This window comes from Cetorhinus maximus, chromosome 14, assembly GCF_964194155.1.
Source record: "Cetorhinus maximus chromosome 14, sCetMax3.hap1.1, whole genome shotgun sequence".
In the NCBI taxonomy this organism is placed as follows: domain Eukaryota; kingdom Metazoa; phylum Chordata; class Chondrichthyes; order Lamniformes; family Cetorhinidae; genus Cetorhinus; species Cetorhinus maximus.
The window spans coordinates 84115008-84140099 of NC_135892.1; the positions used below are offsets into that span (position 1 = coordinate 84115008).

The following is a 25092-nucleotide window of genomic DNA, read 5'->3' on the forward strand; positions in this document are numbered from 1 at the left end:
TTGGAGAAGGCACAGCCACAGCCAAATGCAGTGTCTGATGAGGAAGAATTGAATAATTGTCAGAGAGAACTTGAAGAATAAAGGGCACCATATCAGTTGTCAGCCCAGAGGCCAAGGAGCAGTTGACCTCTCATCACCTTCACTGACCTGCACAATCTACTCACTTGCAAAGTGACAAGAAGTTCCTCATCATTAACAGTTCTCTTCTCCCTCCCTGCATTCCACATCATCGAAAAGTCTAACCATTCTCTATATCACTGGCATCCTGACAATGCAGATTAACTTGGTGCAATAAAAAGAGACCATACACCAAACTCCCAAATATGAAAAAGGTGTTGAATTTATTTACAAACAGAAGATCAAACTAAAATCTCTTGACACCATGTGCTGAATCCATTGTGATTAACAGAAGGTTTCCTCACTCTTCTACCTACAGGAAGTGTTCCCTCAGTGGTTTCTGTAGAGCTGGTAGAGGCAGCTGTTATTCATGTGGGAATACTAAAATTTGACAATGATCAGTGACTTCTGGGTGAGGCTGAGAAAGTCTTGTTGCAGACCTCAGCATTTCAGCTTCTGCAAGGGCAACCTGTTTCAGCTGCCCTTCTGTCACCTTAGTAGGTATTGATTAATAGGGGTGGTGAGGGAGGAAATGAGCTGATATCCTGAGAGGGCAACACCTGCCACTCAAATAAGGCTGGAGCTAACCAGCTCCTGTTGCAAGGGCTCAGCTTCAGCATTCCTTTAGGTGGCCACCCTCCATGGTAGACTGTGAGATGACACTATTCAGGCTGGTTACGAACTCCCTTATACCTTCAGTTGCTGTGGTGAAACACCTTCACATGATTTTGTATAAAAATCATGATTTTGCATTAATTCCTCATCTTTGTCCTCATCTGCACAGTTGAAAGATGATCTCATCCTCTGTATTATAGTCCCCTGGATTATTACTCTTTCACCCTAGTGCTCGGTGCATCACCATGTGCCAATCCTTCTGACTCACTCTCTAACCCAACCTGAAAGCCAATGTTTGTACTGGTACTTGGGAGCAAGTATCCTCTAATTTTACTTTGTTGTGTGCAGCCTATTTAAGTACACCAGCCCTTTATTTATTTATTTTTTTTGCATGGCTGTACATGTATGGTAACTTAAAAGGGAATAGAACTTTTACTCTGCCTGCATGGGAACTTTTGTGTTGCTGCATGGCTGTGCCGCTTAAATAAAACATTGCTTGGGAGTGATGGAGTGTGTGATGTTGCCTCCTTAGAAGGACTTTCCTCCTCTGAGGTGTCTTCTTGTTGGGGGTGGGTTCTGACTTTTGTAAAGGATCTAGGAGGAAAGAAAGAGAAAAGGTAGACGAGTTAAGATGGCATTAGGGGGCTGCACAATTGCAAAAGACATACATCAACTCACATTATGATGTAATTAAGCTGGCTGAATGTGTGCTTTTCCGGTGCTTAATATCAGAGACCCTGTTCTGTGGTATGCCCAAGCTTGAAATGGCTTTTTCACACAGTTCTGGCAAGCCCACAGATTTATTTGGTTTGATACTCCAGCTTGTTCAGGATCATAAAGTTAGCTGGACCTTCCCACTCTCACAACTACTGTACATTGTTTCATCCTGCAGATGAGGGCGAGGATTATTAAGTGACTATGGAAAAGAAGAATGCAGATGTGTGGGACTTGTTCTATTAATGCATATGCTGAGAAGCAGAAGAATCAAGATGTGAACAGGGTGAAGAGGTGTCAAATGGGCAGAAAACGTGTGGAGTGTGAAATAAGGAAAGAGTCCTAACAGAAGTTGGTGATTGTGCAAAGGCTTCCAAGTGCAAGGAGTACGCTGCAGTGGACAGCCTGAAGGGATCAAGGAAGAAGCGAGTGGGTGTGTTTGGAATGTGAATACGAAATGGTCCAATGTGCCCTTGCGCTGGGTATTGAAGAAAGTGATGGATGGTTCAGAATTATTGAGGAATGGAATTCACAAATCTGTCAATATGCATATCCTAATATATAAAATATCCTAATATATAAAATAAGCTGTTTTATGTGACAAAATAACCGTAGCAAATTTGGTTTCACAACACAGGTGTCATGCCCATTACAGGCATATCGTATTATGAACTTTGTCAATAATTTTAAAAATTGGACACAAACAAGCTGTTAAAATTGCTGCCACAAATCATGTGACTTTTGGCCCTTAGACCACGGACGGTGTCAAGTATCTGGCAAATACCTAATAAAATATGAACATAGGTGAGGGTACTTCACAGCCTTCTGTGGAATTTTCATATCTCATTGTTTAAGGATGAGCCAACACCAAAAGACTATGGAGTTTCCAGACTGGTGTCTCCATGTTTTATAATGGACAAAAGGGAAGATCGAAACTCAATGGCCACTATCAACTTTCCATTGTATCACAATGGCCTCCCCCATCCAAACTAGACTGGTGGGCCTCAGAAGTGTGAACCCAGTTGCCATGTGATCGAAGTTGGTTTCGGGGACTGCACCCTTATTACCCCAGGACCCAGCAGATTATCAAAACCATCATCGTCAGCCAGTCTGAGAACCAGACTCTGAAACTAGCTGCAAGTCATCAAACAGCCAAAGCATCCGCGGTAGCTTTTAGCTTTTTGTTTTTGCCAAAGTACTTAACCTGTTCCAGTTTCAAAGTTCACATGAGAACAACCTGCCAGATAATCAACTACAAGAAACAACCTGCTGTGAACCTTTCACTTTACAGGATCCTCATTTCAACTTTAAATGATCAAGTCCATTCAAGAAACCAAAGGCCTGCCAAGTGGGAGTCCAAAAATTGTAAATTAGAGACTGAATTAACTGTAGTCTGTAAAAGTGCACTTTCTTTATCTGTATCCAAACTTTATGTGTGTATGTCTGCGTGCGTGAGACCAAGTGTGTGACATTGCGTTAATTTGGGGTAAGTGTATTTGAATAAATATTATTCAAACTCACAAAAGCTTGCTGCTGAGTAATTTAATTGGAATACACACTCCAGGGGTCAGAAAAGACACACCCCTTTACATACAAAACACTCATTAGTGGCAGTAAGAGAGCACATACATTCTATCTGTGACACAGGCATTAGCCACAATTCAACTTTAAAGTCTTATTACTGTTAACATCCTGGCTGAGGAGCTTCACAAACAGAGCCAGCTGTCCCTTTACCCAAGCTGTTCCAGTGTAGCTGTGACACTAGGATCTACCCAAAAATGTGAAAAACTACCCTCGAATGTTCTATTTACACAAAGTCGGACAGATCTAACCCTGCTAATTCCATCTTTTCAGCATCCTCCCAATATTCAATAAAGTGATGAAAGGAGTCATCAATAATGCCATCCAGTGACACTTCTAGAATTTCTCAGTTGAGGTTCTGTCAGAGCCACTAAGTTATGGCCCTTATTAAAACTTCGACTCAGGTAGGGATGCAAAAGGAAGACAACATGCGACTGAAGAGGCCTAGCAAAACTGAAATCAGCTGGGCGAGTGAAAGGAAAGTCTCTCCAGTGGCTGGAGTCATGGCTAACACAAAGGAAGATGGGCTTGGTTGTCGAAGGCCAATCTTTTCAGCCGTAGGGCATTGCTGCAGGAGTTACTCAAAGAAGAAGAATCAGCCCAACAATTTTAGATGTTTTATCAATGATCTTCTTTCCATTATAAAATCTGAAGAGGTGCTGTTCATTGGTGATTTCACAGTGTTCATCTGTACTCAATTCCACTTGTCAGTAGCCCTCTTCCAACAGGCTATAAATGTTTGCCATGACATGATGCAAGACCCTGAGCCTCCTGAGGCAGTGGTGTTTAGACATGTCCAGGAAGCTGGTCCTCTACCTGTACATCAGTGGATATTGTCTCCAGTAAGCTGCACTTCTTTGCTCATCCCCTCTCTCTTATGGAGCAACAGGTCTGTGGGAAGAAGCCTGCTGGGGCTCCTGCTGCTGGTGCTGGTTCTCCTGCTGCTGTTGGTGTTCTTACTGCTGGGCCTCTCGTTCTCATCTAAGGTCCAAACTAATACAGCATAATTGGTACCCATGCTGATCTGATACATCACAAAAGGCAAATGGAGATCACTTGGCTCACCACCTTCTCAAGGGCAATTAGGGATGAGCAATAAATGCTGGTCTAGCCAGCGATGCCCACATCCCATGAACAACAAAAATAAACTTTAGCGAGTTCCAGGAAGCCCATGCACCCACAGTTAAAATTTAAAAACCTCTTAAAAACCCATTAGTCATCTATCAATGTATTTAAATTAGCAATCTGCCTCTCCTGAGTTGGTTTCTCACAAGCAACCCAATGCTGTTGGCCTACAGCACATAAATCAGGGGCTGCATGCCTGTCTCATACCCCTTTGTGAAATTGTACGAGAATGACTGTAACATGTGTCAGTTTTCGGTTGCCTATCTGCTAAATCAATAATTCTTGAAGGGTCTGCTGAAGGCTGCCACCTGAAACACAAGTTTGATGGTTTTTAAAATACCTTACTGTGGAGACAAGTGGAACAGAAATACTGTACAAGCAATGTTGACAGACCAATTTGCTGCTGTTCTGCCACCAGTCTCATAAGGTGCATGTAGCATCTGCTGCACTGGGATGATGCTCCTGATTCATGTGTGTTCTAATTTCTAGGTCATGGTTGCTTTCATATGTTCTTTGACTAGAATAGTAATTTGGACTCACTAAAAATTGATGTATGTGGACTTGTTTGTATTCACTGTATTTACCTCCAAGTTTCTCTATATAGGATAAGTGCAAAATTGCTGAAAGCTAAAGTCATAAATTTGGATAATTTTCACCAATTTATGAGTGAGTACCTTACCCTGCTGCTGGTGGTATGTCATAAAGCAGTAGATTGAAAAAGTGCAATTTTAAATTCAGTGGTAATGAAGAGGAGTTATTGCCTTAAGTGTCTCACAACCAATGGAAAAGAATATAGGACTCAACATGTCCATTTTGAATACCTTGCAAAAGGAGTCATCCCAATAATATCTATTTAATTTGCTGGCAATAAAGTGGTGATTAATGAGAGGAAAATTATGGAAGTATGTGCAGTAATTAATGATTTGACAATATTGGATCATATTAAATAAGAATACATTAGGCCATTGCTGTGTCTTTGAGGGCTTAAATGCCATGGTGATAAACTTATTTTCACTACTTGCCTTCCTTGGGTAGACTGCAACACAAGGCCTGTGTTGATATAACCTCTTCAAAGCAACCCTTTTTTTTGCAATAGGTGTCTAAATTAACTTCTAAGATTATTTAATTCCTATTCCTTACTATTCAAAGGTAGATCTAAATCTCAGGTTGGAACACAATAGATTTAATTATAAGCAAAACTTTTAAGGACATTTTTGAACTGACGTCTTCCATTTCCATCTCTAAAACAGTCATAGATTTGGCAGTGCAATACACCTTCTGATTGTAAAGAAATGCAATGGAAAGAGCTTCATTTTTGTGTTCACTTTCTTTTGTCAATAGAATAACACAAGTATAAAAAGGTATAAGCTTTGCATTTGACAATAGGTCAAGTCCTGGCTTCAGGAAGCAGAACAGAGCTGAACCAGATTCTGATTGTTCATCCGGACGTGAAGATGGTTATGGAAACACTCATTCAGACCCTGAATCTAGGGATTAAGTTCCACCATACCCACTATACCAACCTTACTGGGAATGTGGAATCTGATAATCACTTGGTTTTCGTTCATATAATTCAATATCGTGAGAAAGCGCACAAGAGCCAGAGCTAGACTGTTCAGCCAGAAAGAACAAAACCAACAAGAGACTAATTTGTCTGAAAAGGACGGTGAGCTTACTGGTGCTACTGATTAGCGGGGAAGTCAATTGACTGTGCCTAAGTAACAGGCTTTAGAATTAGAATGTAATACTGTACTTCAAGCTTTGTGCAAACTTATTAGTGATCCTTCTAACTTGATGCACATTAGACATCAGTCTTTCCTGCAGGAAGCAGTGTTTCATAGAAATTGCTGACATTCAAAGATCATAAATACATTTTTCACTTATGCAATGGAATCCTCCTTTTGCAATATTGTATTTTTTCGGTCAGTGGATACCCCTCATATTCAGAAAACTAATATAATGCTAAAGAATAATGCTCTTAACCAAACTAAATCCAATGTAAGTAGTTTAGTTTACTTGCCTTAGAGTACTTGTTCCATCCCTGTAACAGCACACTTCATTTAATCACAAAGAAATTAGTTGCAGGTAGGTATGAACCAAAGCTATAGACTCCCAAATGTCTTTCGGCATAAACCTAGAATTTAACTAGCTTACCACCAAGGAGCAGTGTAAGTTGCCTGCCTCTTTGCAACTAGCACCAGTTTTCCCTTTAATGCATTGGCTTGGAAGAAGATCTGAAGTTAAATGGGAAGGATGATAGTTAGTGATACATCTAAAACAATACAGCTTGCATTTACATAAACAAAGTTCCAAGACACTGCACAGGAACATAATCAAGATTAAATGGATGCCGAGTCAAAGATGGAAATATTAGGAAGGGTGATAAAAGTTTGGTTAGAAAGAAGCAGGTTTTAAGGAAGTCCTTAAAGGATGAGGTGGAGGAGGGTGGTGTCGTCAGCTGTGTCAAAGGCTGTAGCGATGTTGAGGATGATAAGAGATAGGGCATCATGGTTATAGTCATTAAGGATGTCAGCTCTGACTTCGATGAGAGTCATCCCCATGCTATCGCAGGGTTGGAAACCTGATTTGAAGAGATTCAAACATGCAGTTGTATTAAGGATAGGTACAAATTTAGGAGGCATGAACATATTAAAGGACGTTGGAGGTGAAAGAGAGGTTGGAAGGGGAAGAATAGGCATGTAAATGCTAAATTATCCTCAATTTAGTTAAGTGTGATGTATTCCATTTTATTAGGAGGAATAAGGTAGTGTTCTATTCCTTGGAAAAACAGGGCCTTAAATGGGGCTGAAGTGCACAGGCATCCAGGGATACAAATCCACAAATCATTAAAAGTAGACAAGCAGGAATAAAGCCCTAAGAAGTGCAAGTAAAGTACTGGGGCTCATTTCCAGAGGAATAAAATTCAAAAGCAGCAAAAGTTGTGTTAAACTTATTTAGAACCTTCATCAGATTGTCCATAGAGTATTGTTCACAGTTCTAGCCTCCATATAACAAAAAATATATAGAAACACAGGAGAAACGCAAAAAACATTTACAAGGATCAACCAGAACTAAGAGGGCATAACTATCATGAAGACTGAACAGGGTGGATCTCTTTTCTCTAGAAAATAGATGACTAAAGGATGTCCACATTAGAGGTCTTTGAAACTATGAAATGATTCAATAGGGAAGGCATAGTGAGGATATTGCCACTTGTGGGGCTATTCAAAGTAGGGGGCCATAAATACAAAATAGACTCTAATAAATCCAATGGGGAATTCAGGAGAATTCACCACTACCCAAGAGTGGTGAGCATGTGGAACTCACTGCAACATGAAATGGTTGAGTTAAATAGCATAGTTGCATTTAAGGGGAAGCTAGATCAGTACATGAAGGAGAAAGGGAGAACCGTGGAAACCATGGTTCTGATTATTGTCTCTGCTGATTTCCTGCGCCCTCTGCCTTTAGGTGAAAGATTTAAGTTTTGAGTGCTTTGGACACTAACCAGAAGGTGTTTCCAAATTTAAGGCAACATTTTGGAAGCTTCTGAGACCTTCATTAATAGGCTGATCTGAGACTGCTATATCCAGTTCTGGCCTTTGATTATGGCTGCTTCTCTTCTGAGGCAGTGGAAAGATGTGTGAAAACAAGAAGCCAGACTATTGATTTTGATTTCAGTACTATACAATGATTCTCAACATAAGAAATAGGAGCAGGATTAGGCTATTTGATCCCCGAGTCTATTCTGCCATTCAAGCTACACCATCTTACAGTATTCCCATATCCCTCGATTCCTCTAGTATTCAAAAATTGGTCAACCTCTGACATGTATAGACTAAACACTGAAGATCTACAGCTTCCAGAGGTAGGGAATTCCAAAGGTTAATAACCGTTTCAATGAGAAAAATTTTCCTCATCTCAGTGCTAAATGGCTGACCCCTAATACTGAGACTGTGATCCCTAATCCTAGACTCTAGTCAAGGGAAACATCCTCCCAACATTTACCTTGTCCTTAAGAATTTTTAAAAAATATATGTTTCATTGAGATAACCTCTTATTATTCTAAACATTAGGGAACAAAGGCTTAATCTACTCAATCTCTCCTCATAGAACAGTTCCCTCATCCTTGTAATCAGACTGGTGAACCTTTGTTGCATTTTGTCTAAGGCAAGTCAATCCTTCCTTAGGTAAGGAGACCAAACGGTATTCTAGGTGTGGTCTCATTTAGGCTTGAAATAATTGCAGTAAAACTCCTATACTCAAATCCCTTTGTAATAAAGGCTAACATGCCATTTGCTTTCCTAATTGCTTGCTATACCTTATCATGACAGCGGATTACTGCCCTGAATTACTTACGGACATATTGAACTTTTTAAGTAAGATGTGTTTTTTTTTGAAAGACCTACAAGCAAAAGTTGGCTGAGAATATAAAGTATCCACTTTATGGAAAATTCCTATGTGGAATATACTTGACCAACTAGTCCAGAGAGGACAAGGAATGTCACACTTAAAAAAGGTGTCACGGCCTACTTCAGTCAGGGACACTTTAAAGAAGAGCTGCAATGTAAAAGACTGAACCTTAATCTCCTGTGGTTGCGGACACAATGGAGACTGATTACTACATCTCAGCAAAAACCATCTCCTGTTGAGTTATATCTCAGAATGTGGAAATGGTCTGAGTTGAAAGAAAGCAGATTCTAGGTGAAAAATATGTTTGTTTTTCCCTTCCAGGAATACACAAAGGAATGGGTTAAAAAGCCAGCTGCAAACCTGGTCTGTGTGTTCTAGTTCTGGTGTGCTAGTGTGTACTGTGATGGTCGCAGCAGAAGAACATCAACTAGACATCCTTGCAACTTATAAGTAAAAGTCTATCTTTCTCTCTCTCTGGCTGGAGGCGAGTCAGCAAAGCCACAGTCAAAAAGGAAACAGCGCAACTCCTTCAGCTAATCTGCAGAACCAAGTGTCTCTAAACCAACTGCTCAACTGCCAAAGTCAGCTCTACCAGAATCACCCAACTTAACAGCTGCAACGTTTCACTATCTACTCTTCACGGACAAGTCAAAGGCTGATTTGTATATCTTTAACTTTTATTTTTGGATTGAACTTCTCATTTCAATTCTGCATGTATAGGTGTTGTGTTTTTATTTTTATTTTTCTCCTTGGGTTTTAGTAGCTAATAAACTTACTCTTTCTTTGACTCAAGGAAGCCTGGTTAAATTGACTCCTTCTAAAACAAATACATTTGGACTGGGTAAAGGGTATTCATGAGGGAAGGGATCCCTTTTAAATTAACCTTGTTACGACCAACCGCGGGAGTTGAATAAACAAAGAGAGCCAGCTCATTCCTTCTCATCCGGGAACATAACAAAATCGGGGTCCCATTCAGGAAGGTAACAATTTGGGGTATCTTGTCCGGGATCATAACAAATTGGGGGGCCTCACCCGGGGACCAGTCATAACAACCTGCATATTGATTTTCTATGATTCATGTAGAAGGACACCAAGATCCCTCTGAATACCAATATTTCCCAGTCTTTCACCATTAAAAAAAACATTCTGCTCTTTTCTTTTTCTTACCAGAGTGAATAACTAGATTTCTCCATATTATATTCCATCTGCCATGTTCTTGCCCACTCAATCAGTCTAATCCCTTTGTTGCTTCTTTGCATCCTCCTAGAATTTACTCTCCAACCTAACTTTGTATTGTCAGCAAACTTGGATGCATTAGACTAAATTTCATCATCTAAGTCATTGATGTAGAATGCAAATAGCGGAGACACAAACAACAATCCTGGTGATGCGCCACTAGTTACAGTCTGCCAACCCAAAAAATGACCCCTTTATTCCTACTCTGTTTTCTGTCCATTAACCTACCCACAATACATGCTAATATATTTCCGTAATCCCATGATTTTATGTAATAACCTCTTGTTCAGAACCTTATAGGGTGCTTTCTGAAGATTCATTAACACTACATTCTTATAGTGATGCTCAGTTGCGCGTCGCCAATATTTGCATGTGTGCTTTCTGCCCATAATGGTGCACAATATTTAGCTACCGTGAATACAAGGATCATGTGGCTGGCTGCAGGATGTGTGATTCTTTTCCCATATAATTTATGTATTAAATGAATATTAGCTAGATCTGGTGAAGGCTAAATTATTCAGAGCTTGATTCACTCAAGCCTCAAGCCCCAAGGAGTGAAGAAGAGTTTGGAGTGCAGTTGTAAATAACCTGCAGGAAGAGTTTTGCTGGAGCAGCCCACTGCAAATCCCACCAATGAGAAAGCTGACTCATTAGTTATCAAAATAGTTCTGGAATACTACAGATCTACATAGCTGAGTTAATGGGTGATTGAGCCAATCTTCTGTGGCAGACGCAATCAATTTCTCATTGTTAAGTGTAACAGGGCTCTCCTCATAGCTAATTTCTAAAATTTTAAAACTAGACAATGACCTTTAAAATGACTGAAGTTATGTCTGGCTGTGACCCTAAACAAAAGATCCAACAGGGTAGTATCACAGGGACTTGTGCCTCATTATCTCTGCAGAGACGCTAACGACCCCTGTGGACTGCAGAGACCAAATTCAAAGGGAATTATACAAAGGCCATCTCCATTTCGTAAGCCAAGCCAACCCAGTCGTCTGTTAAGACAAAGGACTCTGCAACCTTCCTTTCAAATTCTTAATGGTTGGAACATTAACAATCTCAAGAACCCAAAGGGATATATACCGCTTGTCAAAGCCAAAGTGGAGAGGTTGGAGTCATGTCATGTGATCCCCAAACCCCCACTCCCCCAGCTGATGGAACCTGAAACATTGCCTTGTGGAGCTGCAAAGTTCAGTCTGCCATCTTCCATCTACCAAGCAAAGGGGCTCTATCGAGGTTGGAATGTCTGACCCCATCTATACTATTTCTACTAGAACTTTGGAACTTCTGTACCCTCACCTACAAGACCGATTCATCTCTGCATGCCCATCTCATCGTGGAAGTCAACTCTACTGGAAAAGTGAATTATCAAGGTTTAGTTCAGACTGCCGACCTCCGTGAAGAGATACACCATTGAATTTTGATGCTGGACACGTGAAGCAATAATTCTTTACTCTGTGGTCTTTTCCCTGTAAATCTTCCCCTCTCTATCCCTCTCTATTGTATGAATGCACAGGGGGTCTACATTGTGACACCTTCCCCCTGTGTTGAGTTGCAAATAAACTAACCCTTTGAGTTCATCTATCATGAGTTTGCTGTGAGGTATTAATAGAAATTGGGCCACACCAAAACCAAGGGGTTGGGAAAGATGCTAATGCTTATAAGGGGGGAAACAAATCAACATACCTTTCTGTTTCCAGATCAGGTGGTGAAATGAAAAATCAGGCCTGTTTAAATTAAACCCCCTCCTGTCTGAAACATAAGAATGACATCTTGCCAGCTCAACCCTAAAGGGACCTTGCATACTTCCAAGAGTTTCCATTTGGTAATTAGATAATGATAAGTGTGGGTTGGAACTCTTGCTATGTGGACAACAAGTGCTTCTACTTTTTGAATAAGTTTTCTAAGTTACATTTTATCAAATATCTTTTGAAAGTCCATAGAAACATCATCTACTGCACTACCTTCATCAATCCTCACTATAACTTCATCAAATAACCTAGTCAGGTTATGATATATAGACTCTGTTGATTTAATATCTCGTTCAAACTCTTCTATGCACAGTAGCACTATCCATACAAATTTACATAAAATGAGCTTTTACTGACAAGCAGCCTATATTTTATTACTAACTATACAAAAACAAACTATTCGGTTAGAAATCATTTTACATATTAGGATATCCTTATTTTGGGTCACCACGTAAGTGCATTTAACAACATTATATACAGGTAAGCCCCCGACACAACCTAATGCCACTCCCAGAGGAACAGATGAATATTGGGGCTTCAGCTAGCCTGTTTGAGTATTAGCAATTACAGAGGGGCATTGATCAGCTTTTCAACTGAAATGGTGGTTAGCATGCAAAGCCCTAAGGAGGCAAGGCAAATGGTTTGCAAAAGAGAGTAATATGGCCATTATTGACACTGCAAATACTATCTTCGTAGGTTTGGCAATATTTGGTATTGTTTATTGCAATCGAGAATTATCCATATATGATTGTAACTTAATACCACAAAGAGCTTGAAACCACATGTTCATGAAGAATGCACTGAAGCATTATGAAGAATGCTACATTATTGGGTAAGATATCATAATTCTAGCAAAGAGTGTTCATGCAAAAAGATACCAGTACAGATATTAGGTTTTGTTCTTATATCAATAAAGAACAGGGTTATCTTTGGCTAAATTTTAGTACCAATCTATTCTGATCTAAAAGATGATCTTAATTTGAGCATGTACATCAAATGACAGCTAGAATTTTTGAAAATCACTTAAATGTCCTCTATGAACACAACTGGCATTAATTTTTAGATCATAATACAAGTTATTGCCATTTCATTTCCATTCCAATTTAATTTTCCTGCCCTATCTCTTTGAACAAGCTATTGGTCATCTGACTTATTATCGCCTTCTGTAGCATATTTTGTTTTATAACACTTCTATGAAACATCTTGCGACACTTTATCATGTTAAAGGTGTTATACGCATGAAAGTTGTTGTTTTCTGAGAGTTTAGATATTATTACAAAACAAAACACAAAAAAATAATTATTTAGGATAAATAGACATTTAAAAGAGTAGAGTTAATGATGTAGCATCAGACTGGATCATACCTATGTTGCATTGTATATTGCTAAAATGATTCAATTCTTTATTTAACTCTGTCCTTTTTCATCCATTGAGAAAAAAATTAAAACATAACATGTTACCTTATTTGTTTATAACGGTTATCAATCACACGCAATAGGGTAGGACAAAATTCTATATTTAGCTCACCTTCATCTCTCCATATTTGCAGATTTGTTTAACAATGACCTGATTGAAGGCATGTATGCCTTCCTTTAATATTCACATAATAGGTGAGACAAAAGGTTAACCTTAAGTTGATTTTTTTGGTTAAATAGGTAGTTAACATTTTTTAGATGAGACACACTTACCATTTTCACTGTCATCAAATGAATCATTTCGTTCATGAACAGATGTAAGGCATTACTTCTTTAGGTAAACAAAGTGATGTGTTAGATTCACATTTACGCTTTTGCAATCTTGTTAATATTGCATTTACAGTCTTTGTATTTTGTGGTGATGAGCTCAAATTGTATTGATACTGGTACTGGTATCATATTTTAAAGTTTGGCAGATCCTTAGTGTTAATAGAATCATGGAATCTGACAGTACAAGTATTTCCACCAAAATTTAATACAATCTTTTCGTAAATGAATTGTAATGCCCTCAATATAGTATTTAAAAGATAAAACTGTCATTACACCCAAGTCTGACCTACAACGCCAAGTAAATGATAATGCTCAGTGTCTCAGTTGGACTTAGATTTTATTAATAAATTATAAACACTGTCTTTATTATAGACAATCATACAACTTAAAGATGCCATGTATTTGTATTGATAGTCACTCAAACTGACTATTCTGGGCAGGATTTTCTAAACAGAGCATGATTTTATTAATAAATTATAAACACTGTCTTTATTATAGACAATCGTACAACTTAAAGATGCCATGTATTTGTATTGATATTCACTCAAACTGACTATTCTGGGCAGAATTTTCTAAACAGAGCATGTTTTATAAAAATAAACTTTCATTATTAAAAATGTCCGGTTACATTTTAATACCAGATAGAAAAATATATGTGTATAGTTTACGTAAGTAATATTTCAGATGTAATTTCTTCCGCTTTGCATTTTGAAAATTATTCGTATCGACATTTACAACATTTCTTATTTAAATGTGCGAAAAAATGTTTCATATCGAATACAGTGGATATGAATTGAAATATTTTTTCCTGAACTATAGTGAAGCCTTAGACCAGAGCTTCACAGTATTTACAGGAGACGGATTAGCAAATAAACGCATGTACAGCATGACCCAAGCGCCACTTCCAACAGAGAGTTGACTTTATTCGTACATTTGGAGTGAAGAACTTTTTTTTTGTCTAATCCTGCTACAATTGTATTTTTCTTCCTTTTATATGGTTGGTGATGGACCGTCAGACAATTCTCATCTGGAGCCTATTTTGGTCTTTTTTAAATTGGTGTTCGAGTCTGGAATTCAAGTCAATTATTTTATTAGAATTTACAAGGTATTTAACTTACAGCCTGTATATGGAGGAATTGCTAATTTGTGTGTTTCTTCAGTATATTAGAAAGTTTTACTTTAAGCTGGTATACTTGGCCACAGCCGTGAACGATTCAGAAGACCTCCTTTGCCGTCCCAACCGGTTCTACAGCTGAAATCCCATCTGCCTCTAGTAAATCATCACCCAGATATATTTTATATTTGACACAACTAAATAATGTTGTACCTTATTCTCTACAGAGGCACGGGTTGCTTAAACACACAGGATACAATAATGTATACAAACTATCTTGGATTAACATTTGTATAGTTGTATTTATTTCCGCTTATTCTTTAAATTCCTAATAACAAAAATATTAGAACAATAAAAGTTTTTTTTTAAAGTGAGGCTGCAGGCAGGGGTAAAAACATAGACGAGATATAGTTTTAGACCAACGTCTTTTCAGAGTAATGCTAAATATTAACTTTTCAATTTTCCTATTTTAATTTATAAGCCTGTACATATTATAATGATGAATACCTGTATATAACTATGAATCACTGTACTAAGTAATTACTGTATAGATGTTTATTGTACGAATTTATGATCGCTGCATGGACTCTACTATTATATGAATGTATTATATGACTTGAAGCTGTAAGTGACTAAATCAATAGCTGATCATGAGTATGTAACAACGAAAGTATGACATAAGTGGAATCATTGTATGAGCAGGTATTCTTCTGAGTGTCTAAGGTATGAACATATAATTATATTCCTGCGAAGCACTCACCTGCAGTTGAATTGACAGAACTGATGTGATCTGGATAAATGTTTGGGAATTCATCACCTTTTATTTTACCTCCCCGTCCACTGACCGGCAACACTTCTTCAGCCATTTTCATTTTATGGAGCAGCACCAAAATCTTGGGCCTCCGGCTTCGAGGGACGCTTCTTCTTCACGTCTGGACGCAGTTTGTCAACTTTACTTGGTGGTACCATGACATCACCAGGACCCACAGGGCCCCAGCAACCAATCGCCGGCCAAAACAAAACTAATGAAAGTGGTTAGGCTAAGTAATGAATACGATGACCTGTTTATTACAGACAAGCAGTGGCATGATTGAAGGACAAGTGAATGAGCTTGTGCTGTAATTCGAATAATTAAAGTGCGCTGAAGTGAAATGGATGGCAAGGAAAGTCAGGCGAAAACGTTGTGGGTGGCTGTGTGTCAGCACTCAGGTGGACAGGCGTGAGGTTTAAACTAAGCGCCCCTTTTGTAAAAAACTAATTCATCTCTAATAACCCAAATGACATGCCTCAACCCGACAGCATATACAAAAATGAAATGTGCCAACAAGGCAGAGCCGTTTCTTAAAGGACAATAGTAGGTTTTTGAAAAAAGGTGATTGCCCGATATAGATCTGAGTTTCCTCTATGAGCTTTCTCTAAAGCCTTTAACTTATAGTATAATTATAAGAACAATAAGCTTGGAGGTGTAATCAAACATGCAATTTCCTCATGCTGCTTTTGTCAACAAATTATGCTTGGGTGGGTTGTCAAGGTTTCACGCAATTGTACAATATTGTTCACGAAATGCTTCACAGCAATTTAAGCCAGGATGTAAGAAAGCATGAAGTTGCAACTATTTTTATTGCAGTTTTGTCATTACGTGTACGTGTTTCATTTTCTGGATTGTATTGTTTACACCAGTTTCTTTGGTATGATTGTGCTGTTGGTATATTTAGTATAATTGTTCTCCATATTAACAGTATTGCAACCATACACATTGCTGCATACCGAGATATACAAACCGACCAATGTTTATGAACCTGTGCGGAAATGTTGCAATTTCGTATTGAATTTTTCTACATAAGGCACAGGAATTACAGAATATTACAGTCGGCTTTATACATCTACCCATTGTTTCACTATTTAATTCAAATTAAAATGCTCAACAATCAAAGTAAACTGAAATCAGAACACATCTCAGTAAAAAATTAAAGACATGGGAAACCGAAAGCTGCCTTCATTAAGTGTTTTGATTGCTGTTCGACAGGCCAGTAATCGTGTTCAGTCTTTAATTATAAAACAATTAATGGAAGGAAAATTGAGCTAATTGCTTCTAAACAGAAACTGATGATTACAATAAAAAAGAACCCGTTAAATATAAATCGATCGAAACTAAGTTAAAGGAAGAGGAGAATTCGACTGTCTACAGTTAATATGACTTGATCCAACAAGAGCCTGAGGGCAGATCCTGGCAAAACCAGGGAAAATGAAAAAATAGAGAGACCTTAACGCGTAAAATCTCTCAATCAGCGGGGAAATGCTGTTGTGTCATTACAAGCTACACTGGGAGCATTTATAAATAATCAGACAGAATAAGTTAATGCCAAACAAAATGTGTAATGTGGCAGCGAAAACAAATCTAATCCAAGAGCACAGTGTCTTAGTAGACCCCTGTCCCAGGTAGGTCGGGAAGGTTTGATCCTCTAAAATGGTATATGTTGGGATTAGATTTATCCTCGAACAAACGCTGGTCCACATCGCGATACTTCCATTGTTTTCTTGGCGTGTATTTAATTGGCTTTATAAAAGAGTGTTGAACACACCTTGTTTTACCTCCTTAAAGGCACGCTCCAACATAAACTGGGGCGAAGTGCGTGGTCACTGACTTGTGTGTGAGGAAAGCAACGAAGGCTTGGAGTTATAAAATTCCGTCTAAGACCTCGGGACGTTTTGGAAACAATGAACTACTTTCGCAGTGTCGCGTGTGTTGCAAGACACGCAGTAACCAATTTGCGCACAGCGAGGTTCCCCACACAAGCGATGGAAATGATCATCAAACTGTTTAGAGATCATTGTAAGGGGGAAAATGTATCTTTTCAGTGATCCTTTCCTTTTATCCATAAAATAATGTGAAATGTATCTTGATTATGGTTATAACCCCCTCAGCAGCGCCATCCATTGAGGTGGGCTGCACGGAGGAGGAGAGACTCTGGGTAAGGTTTTTTTTTAAGCGTGCCAGGGAAAACCTGGTGTAAAAAACAAAAAACTACTGCGGATGCTGGAAATCCAAAACAAAAACAGAATTACCTGGAAAAACTCAGCAGGTCTGGCAGCATTGGCTGAGAAGAAAAGAGTTGACATTTCGAGTCCTCATGACCCTTCAACAGAACTGAGTAATATTAGAAGGGTGAAATATATAAACTGGTTTAAGGTGGGGGTGTTGGGGGAAGAGAAGTTGGGGGGGGTGATGGTTGTAGTGATATTATCTAAGAGAATGTGCTAATTAAGAATGGATGGCAGAACACTCAAGGTACAGCTCTAGTGGGGGTGGAAAGGCTGACGGCATTACAGGTATAGATTTAAAAATAATGGAAATAGGTGGGAAAAGAAAAATCTATATAAATTATTGGAAAAAACAAAAGGGAGGGGGAAGAAACGGAAAGGGGGTGGGGATGGAGGAGGGAGTTCAAGATCTAAAGTTGTTGAATTCAATATTCAGTCTGGAAGGCTGTAAAGTGCCTAGTCGGAAGATGAGGTGCTGTTCCTCCAGTTTGCGTTGGGCTTCCCTTTTTCCCGGGAAAACCTGGTAATCGGACTGGTGAACCCACCAGCGGCGGCATGGGGGCCGCGGAGGTCACCATGGTTCAACCTACCAGTCTCCCCGTCCCGGCACTGATAATGACACCGCTAATTGGCCACCCCTTCCCGCCGGTGGACGTTCCTGCTACTGCCATTTCCGGGACTATCCTAAAGTGGTGGGAAGACTTTGTTCTTTTGCCTCCATTTTACATCGTCCGAGGGCTGGTAAGAATCAGCTCCAACTCTCCATTTCACTTTTCCCCACTCTTGTTTCTCTCATTCTCTTTTTCATTTTCTCGCCCCTTTTCTCATTTTCCCTTTCATTCTCTCAATTTATTTCAACACAATATTGATGTAATGCCTTTAACCTAGAAAGTCATCCCAAGGCACTTAACAGAGGTGAAATAAAAATTGGATGCTGACTCAATGAAGGAGAGATGAGAATGAATAATGAAAAGCTTGATCTAAACAGGTGGGTCATAATGAAAGTCTTAATGGAAGAAGGAAGTGGAGAGGCAGAGGGATTTAAGGAGGACACTACAGATCATAGGCCCACCACTGGTGGGGTAAGGAGAGAGGGGATTCAGAAGAGGGCAGATATAGAGGAACAGAGAGTTTGAACAGGGCTCAGGAGGTTATGGAGGGATATGACTATGAAAAGTTTTAAACATTAGGATGGGAGTTATTTTGAGACTGCAAGACTGGGAAGCAATGTTGATCAGGAATGGCATTTTTTCTGTGAGTAAGACTTATGCAAGATGGAATAGCAGCAAAAAGATTTTGGATCCTGGAGTTTACAGGGAGGATGGGAGATGAGAGCTTTTGAATAGACAGAGGTGACAAAATCATGGATGTGTTTCAGCAGCAGACTAGCTGAGGCAGATGCGGGAGGTAGGCGATGTTACAAATATGGATGTGGTGGATGGATTATGGGATTGGAAGCTCAGCTCAGGGTTGAATAGGTCACCAAGGTGGTGTATATTCTGTTTCAGTCATCTGACAGTGCAGAGGCAGTGAAGGGTCAAGAGTGATTGGAGTGGTAGAGCTGGATGTTATCAACATATGAGATACTCCATGACTGCATATGAAGCAGCAAGAGAAAAAAAGGAGCCAAGGATAGATCCTTGAGAAACTCCACAGCTAACATTGCTGTGGCAGGGAAAGAAGTCATTGCTGGAGATACCTATCTGATCATAGCCAGAGTAAGAATGGAACCGAGTGAAAGGAGTTGGAAAATGGAGGAGAGACAGGCTGAAGGGAGGACAAAGAAGTATGTTTCAATTCTCTAGCTCCCTATCTTTTTCTGTCATTGCTCTTGCTCATTCATATTTCCTTAGCTCTTTCCTACTTTCTCATTCTATTCCTTCCATCCTAAATTCTTCCAAACCTTCCTTGACCTTTTTACTTATTCCCTCTTTTCTAGTTTATTTCATTATTCTCTCGCTTCCCCTCCTTGTTTTTCTTTCACTATCTCCCTCATTCACCTGTTCCCATTTCATGCAATTCCCCCTCTCTGTTATTCTTTCTTTTTCCCTCATTCCCTCCGTCTTTCTCTCTATTTCCATTTCTCTCAATTAGATTCCCTTGCACCTTCCTTGATATTCTATTTCATCGTTTGATTTCCTGCATTTCATGCAATTGTCAGCAGTGGCTGTTTCTCTCAAATATCTGGATGATACCACCACTCCTTAATAACAATGATTGATATTGCCTGCTTTTCCACTGGTCTCTGCTTATGGTGTTACTTCCTGCTGAGGGTAATACATTTATGATTACAAATACTGCAAGAAACTGCTTCCTGAGAGGTGACACAATGAGCTTTCAGGAAAGTATTCATTAATTTAAAGTTGTCATGGAGAGAATGTAATCCCTCTTACTGCCCATAATCAGTATGTTTTATATGAAGAGAGGTGTCTTTTCTTACCCTTGTAGTGTGTATTCCAATTAAATAATTCAGCACGCTTTCGAGGGTTTAAAATAAAGAAGGTTCTTTATTCTCACTTACCCCAAATTAACACGACATCACACATTCAATCCCACATGCATGTGCGTGCACACACACACATGGTCTTCATTTACAGATTACAGTTAATTCAGTCTCTCCTTTACAATTTCCGCTCTCCCATGTGGCAGGCTGTGGTTTCTTGAATGGATTCGATGGTTTAAAGTTGAACTAAGGGTCTTGTAAAATGAAGAGTTCACAACAGGTTGTGAGGTTTCTTGTAGTCTGAAACTGTACTTTGAAACTGGAACAGGTTAAATACTTTGGGTGCTTGATGACTTGCAGCTAGCTTCAGAGTCTGGTTCTCAGACTGGCTGATGACTGATGGTTCTGACTGAGCTGCTGGGTCCTGGGGTAATAAGGGTGCAGTCCCCAAAAACCAGCATTGATCATATGATTGTTGGATTAACGCTTATGAGACCCATCCAGTCTAGTTTGGATGGGGGAGGCCATCATGATACAATGGAAAGCTGATAGTGGCCATTGAATTTCGATCTTCCCTTTTGCTCAGCATGAAACATGGAGGCAGGCATTCTGGAAACTCCATAGTCTTTAGATGTTGGCCCGTCCTTAAACAATGAAATGTGTGATTTCTACATATGGCTATGAAGTACCCTCACCTAAGTCCATATTTAATTAGGTATTCACTGGAGACTTCATAAAGTCAGTAGTCCAAATGCCAAAAGCCACCTGATTTGTGGCAGCCATTTTAACAACTCGTTTGTGTCCAATTTTTTTAATAAGTATTGATTGAAAGTTCATAATATGAATGTTTGTACTGAGCATTACAAAGGTATATCTGTTGCAAAAATTTATAATTTGGATTTTGCACCAATAACAGCAACTTGTATTTATATAGTACCTTTAACATAATGAAACATCTCAAGACCCCTCACAAGAGCATTTTAAAAAATAGTATGGCAGCGAGCCACATTTGAAGATATTAGGTCAAAGAGTTAGGTTTTAAGGAGTGTCTTAAAAGAGGAAAACAAGGTAGAGAGACAAAGATATACGAAGGGAACTCCAGAGCTTGGGGTCTAGGCCAAAAATGATGGAGCAATTATATTACAAACCAGTACATCAGTGAACTACACTTCAAAAGTACTTCATTGACTATAAAACAATAGATGATTCAGTTATCTGCTTTATTGTTAGGGAGGGCATCAGTGACTTGGCAGCCGGCACCAACATCGAAAACAACAACCCACAACAACACCTAATAATCACTTCATATGCAGGACTTATGCCAGATCTGGCCTCTTCAGCCATCAGCAAAAGTGCACCATATGAAGCTACCCCATTCCCAATGGATTTGCTACATGTCCATTATCTTACGGTGTATGGAAGGATGCTGACAGCGATGATTAGGGAGGGGAGATCTGGCAAAACGTTGATGTTACTGGTACATGCAGTGTCAAAGCCTGTTGGGCAGCCACTTATCCCATTTTAATGTAATGTCCCACAGGGGTAGTAAATCAATGTCACTGATGAATGGTAAATGAGATAGACAATAGTGTCTGGTTAAACCAATGGGGAAATCAATAATACAATTTGGCCTCTTTGGTATGGAATTAAGCTTGGAAGTTATTTTCCCCCCTATAGGTTAAGTTAACAGTAGGCAGATGTTTAGCTGAGGATTTAAACTTCGCTATTACTGAAAATGAGTCAGTCTAAAAGTAGCACAGCAGGGTGAAGGAGAAGCTGTGTGTCTGATCTCTCACATCTGTCATGTGTGCACAGGAACGTCTGGGATTTCTACATTATTTATCCTAAAAATCTATAACAAATTGTTTTTCTTAGTGACTGTAGGGAAGCAGTATTTTCATTTGCTGTCTCCATCGCATGATTTAAAAGAGAAAATATTATCTACAGATATCATTGTGAAAGAGGCTCATGTATTTACTAAAATGTAAATTGCTTCTTCTCCTCAGCTACTGTCCTGTCCTTGTCTCAAAAACGTGCCCTTAATCTCTCAGTTCTTGCAAAATACTTCCCCATCTCCAACTCCTTGAGTGTGATGCCACCTCCTATACAATTAGATTTATGCCCCTGTCAGAGCATTAAAATGGTCTCAACCAAAGTCAAAAAGTTCCAGCCTCTGTGACTAACTTTTAAGATTCACTTACCACCTTTAAAACCAATCTTTTTAACCAAATCTTTGGTTACCCCATTATGCAGATTCAATTTCTGTTTGGTGTTTATTTTTTGGATTATGCCTCCGCACAATGTCTTGTACATTAAAGACATTAAATAAATGCAAAATGTTGTTGTTAGTAATTCATGTGCCCCAGGTTCAGAGGTGGCTGTGGCAAGCTACTAGATTCATGAAGGGGAAGAGTCTCCAGTGGATGTGCCGCTGGAGTTTACCTGTTGGAACCAGAGAGCTGAGAAAGAATGGACAATCAGCTTTGAGCTACTAGAGGTTCATCTAAACATCCTGGGGAGGTGCATAGTGGCCACCAGTGTTAGTGGTGTGTATCAGTTAAGGAGCAGTGCAAGTGAAGATCCAAGTAGCAATTAAATCCAGGGAGACAGGTGAGGGCGAATGGTAAATCCATGGCATGAGTAAGAAGCCTGTCTGTGGATTAATTGTAGGGAGGCAAGCGAAGAGCACACAAAAGCAAGAAGAGTAGTAGTCATAGTAGGAACTTGAGCAGGTGGTGCAATGCTGCCCACCAGAGAATGTTCTGAAGGTCACTTGGAGCAGAGCAGAGTCAGCTGTCACAGGAAACAAGCAGATAACAGTGAAGCAGAGATCAGTCAGCAGCACAGAAGCAGAATGGTGAGATGGTTGGGAACCGGCAGGGACAAATCAAAGATAGTTCAACATAGAGTGAAAAGATACAGCCAAGGAACAGAAAACCAAGCCTGAAGAAGCAGACTCGGTTCCGGAATAGAGGCAGTCCAACAAGGAATTCATTTGAAAACATTTCAAATTAGTTACTGGCCAACATTCAAAGTACATAGGCCAAGAGTCTCCTTGTATTGCCCCCAATAATTACGGTGTACGAGTGGCAAAGTGCTGATTTTTAGTGAGGAGACTTGTATTAGTGATTTCTTTAATTTTTGCACTGAAGAATCGCTATGCACAGATTCCATATTCCTTTTGGCCACTTCTGACATCCATTTGCAAAAGGTATTTCTATAGCTCCATGATCATCCAACAGTGCAGTTGATGTGAGTCGCCTTCTTTAGCACCATCAACACCGACATACATTTAGGATATAAGAGGAGAAGCATGGCCCCGTCACCTAATTTGGATGTACTGGACCAATTAAAGAATGCAACACTGCAAATGTGACTTATTTATGGCATAATTTAGATGAAGTAAATTCTGGGCCAGAATGAGTTTAATATACACTAAACAGATAAAGATCTAGTTACTTAACAAAACTTAATGTCATCTTTGATGCAATTCCTATTTAAATGAATTAGTGGACTGCATTATAACTGTGCCCTCCCTGTACTTCTCTTTGGGAATATTCCAGTTGCCTTTCTACATCACTTTACCATAGTAAGCTCAATCTTTCTATTTCATGTTAGAATTCTATCCTTCTTAACTACTCTTTTATATTTGTTTCTTCCTTTACTCCCTAAGTAATAAGATTATTAAATGCACAATTGTGTATTGAGGATCTTTTGTTTCCTGTGATTTGTAATTATTCTATGTTACTACACAGCTTGCTCCAAAATAAAATTCCAAAACTGTATGAGGCACACATTTTCCTCTCAATAACTCTTAATTGACAGCTGAGGTCATTTAAGACTTTCACCCTGCTCCATATTTAAGGAGGCTCTTCTAACAACTTCCTCAAATTCCTGGCAAGATACAAGAAAAAGCTTGAAGTTGAATTTCCTCAGAGCTGCTCTTGTTACATCTTCATAATTTCTCTGAGAGCAGCAATATTGAGGTCATCCGTTTTACGGGCAGAGCCGGAGACATGGGCAGTGCCAGGGTCAAGTTGCGGTGGGCAGGCAACCTGTTGCAGAATGAAGTCATTGAACAGGATCAGAAGTAGGAAGCCTTTAGCAACAAGTTCACATTTTAACCAGTGGTTGATTAGAGTAACTTATTTTGAGTAACTATTTTTTTAGGTTTAATTTTTTAAGTTCTCAAATACAGAATGATTTGATACATTGCAGCATAAACAATTGCTGATCTGAAATTACACTTTAAAACCAAATGTTATGTGAACTATTTTAAACCTTTGTCAAGTGACATTCAGTGCATATGGCAATTGCTCATTTTGATAAACTTAAAAATGTGACTTATGGAATCATAGAATACTAGAATGGGTAAAGCACAGAAGAAGGCCATTTGGCTGACGTGTCTATGCCGATTCTCTGCAAGAGAAACTCAGCCAGTTTCACTCCCCTGCCTTTTCCGCGTAGCTCAGCAATTTTTTTCTCTTCAGATAATTGCCCAATTCACTTTGAAAGCCACAATTAAATCTGCCTCCAACACACTCGCAGACAGTGCATTCCAGACCCTAATTACTTGCTGCATAAAAAATAATTTTCCTCATGTTGCCATTGGTTCTTTGCCATTCACCTGAAATCAGGGTGCTCTGGTTCTTGACCCTTCGACCAATGGGAACAGTTTCTCCCCATCTACTTTGTCCAAATCCCTCATGTCTAAAAACAACTATATCAAATCTCCTCTCAAACTTTTCTTTAAGGAGAACAGCCCCAGATTTTCTAATCTATCCACCTAACTGAAGTCCCTCATCCCTGGAACGATTCTTGTAAATCTTTTTGCACCCTCTCTAATGCCTTCATATCCCTCCTGTAATACAATGCCCAGAATTGGACACACTGCTCCAGTTGAGGCTGAACCAATGTTTTATAAAGGTTCACCATTACTTCCTCGTTTTTGTACACTGTGCCTTTATTTAGAAAGTCCAGGATGCCAAATGCTTTATTAACCGCTTTCTCAACCTGCCACCTTCAATGATTTGTACACATATACCCCAGGTCTCACTGCTCCTGCATCCCCTTTAGAATTGTGTTCTTTTGTTTTCCATTGCCCTTCCTCATTTTTCCTACCAAAATATATCACTTCACATTTCCTTGCATTAAATTTCATCTGCCATCTTTCCACCAGTCTATGTCCTCTTGAAG

At 39.3% G+C, this 25092-nt stretch overlaps 1 protein-coding gene across 1 annotated transcript in view; it reads right to left on the reverse strand.

Annotated features, from left to right (window-relative positions):
- Window positions 1-15277, reverse strand: part of prop1 (PROP paired-like homeobox 1) — a 29692-nt gene extending 14415 nt beyond the window's left edge. Inside the window, exons 1-2 of the mRNA XM_078556365.1 lie at window positions 15172-15277; window positions 11766-11870 (exon numbers count right to left, since the gene is read on the reverse strand). Of these exons, the coding sequence (XP_078412491.1) occupies window positions 11766-11870; window positions 15172-15277 (211 nt within the window). The remainder of the gene's footprint in view (window positions 1-11765; window positions 11871-15171) is intronic.
- Between the last annotated feature and the right edge of the window lie 9815 nt (window positions 15278-25092).